The following is a 1,409-nucleotide window of genomic DNA, read 5'->3' as shown; positions in this document are numbered from 1 at the left end:
TTTTTTTTTTTTTTTTTTTTTGTTTTTTTTTTTGTCTTTTGTCTTTTTTCCGTGTCCGGCAATGGATCGCAACCCTCAGTGTTGCCCCCGCACCGGGCCGGGGACCGGCAACGGGATTGCAACCCTCAGCGTCGCCCCCATGCCTCGCTCAGCCAGTGAGCGGGAACCGGTCTGTATGTGGGATCCGAACCCTCGAGCAGGAGCGCCACCGCGCTTCCCAAGCGGCGCACTATCCAGTGCGCCACCGGGCCGGCCCCAGATTTAAATTTCTTAAAGAGTAGGCCTTTTACATCTTGAGTAACTTTGAACATAACGGTACTAGGTTTGGCGTTCAACAGAGATTCACTGACTGGGAGTGAAAGCCAGAAGTTTAAAATTGTGTGCAGCACAGCATGTGACACCATAGGATTAGGCATTTATTAGAATTCTCTCCCTTTACTCCACTCCCTTTACTCCATTAGAATTCTCTAATTTGGGATTTGAAACCATTAAACAGAAATGTAAAAGTCAGGATCTATATTTTGTTATGCCTCCCATTTGAGTTAATTTTTCATTTTAAAGCAAAAATGCTTAACTTTGGGTGGAACTAATAATCTTGTCCTCCAAAAAACATAATTTGGCATGGTTTTAGTTTATGCTACAATTCATCCCTGTAAGGGACTGAGTGAGTGTTAAAAGTGAGTGTCATTCTTTGTTATTGGGATGGTTCTAGAAATAAGGAAGCCATAGCTCCATCAAAGGTTTCTAATAAGTATGGATTTTGGAGGTACATAGTCCACATTGTAGCTCTCAGCAGATACTCAGTCTCTTTTAGGGTAAATCATTGGGATCGGAGTGCAGGTGGCAGATGTTAGAACTCCTTCACCAGGAAGCAGTTTGTTTACTTAACTGGAATTTGGTTTCAAGTAAAAGGACACAAGATCTGTTCCTGTTCCTGTTTAGCAAGCTGTAGCATTAAGGCCAAGCAAAATGTGACTAGTGTTTCCGTTTGGCTCTTCCCAAAGGCCCAGAGGATGAAAAGATTTTAGGGCTAACTTGAAATTTGGCTGTTGTTATCCTCAAGGTGCCCAGACACCAGCATTTCATTGATCTTCCCAAGTACGTGTGTAGGAAGGTATCAGATGATGCGTCCTTCATGTGCAAACGAGGAATTCTGTCCAAGGAGGCTGTGACATGGCTCTTATCAAAGGCTTTTTGTAAGACCCCTAAAGTCCCAAATCAGTTTATGAAAATACACAGGACTCAGTCAGTGAATTTGCTTGTGGAGAGTCTTTTTTCTTTTCAGTGAGCATTTAGGTTAGAGATAGTGCCCCTTGAGCTCCTTTTATCCACACACATTTACAGAATGTGGTGTGGGAGCTTCAACTTGGGCAGGTGCATCCTAGGACACTAACTTAGTTTCTTTGGTG

At 43.2% G+C, this 1,409-nt stretch overlaps 1 protein-coding gene across 1 annotated transcript in view; it reads left to right on the top strand.

Annotated features, from left to right (window-relative positions):
• Positions 1-1,196, top strand: part of LOC103605315 (tetratricopeptide repeat protein 39C-like) — a gene marked incomplete at its 3' end in the record, with an annotated part of 23,706 nt that extends 22,510 nt beyond the window's left edge. Inside the window, exon 6 of the mRNA XM_008589890.1 lies at positions 1,064-1,196. Within this exon, the coding sequence (XP_008588112.1) occupies positions 1,064-1,196 (133 nt within the window). The remainder of the gene's footprint in view (positions 1-1,063) is intronic.
• Positions 1,197-1,409: the final 213 nt, after the last annotated feature.

Source organism: Galeopterus variegatus, unplaced genomic scaffold (assembly GCF_000696425.1).
Source record: "Galeopterus variegatus unplaced genomic scaffold, G_variegatus-3.0.2 Scaffold5728, whole genome shotgun sequence".
Taxonomy (NCBI): domain Eukaryota; kingdom Metazoa; phylum Chordata; class Mammalia; order Dermoptera; family Cynocephalidae; genus Galeopterus; species Galeopterus variegatus.
Note: the sequence above shows the minus strand (reverse complement) of the source record. Positions and strands in the feature narration are given on the sequence as shown.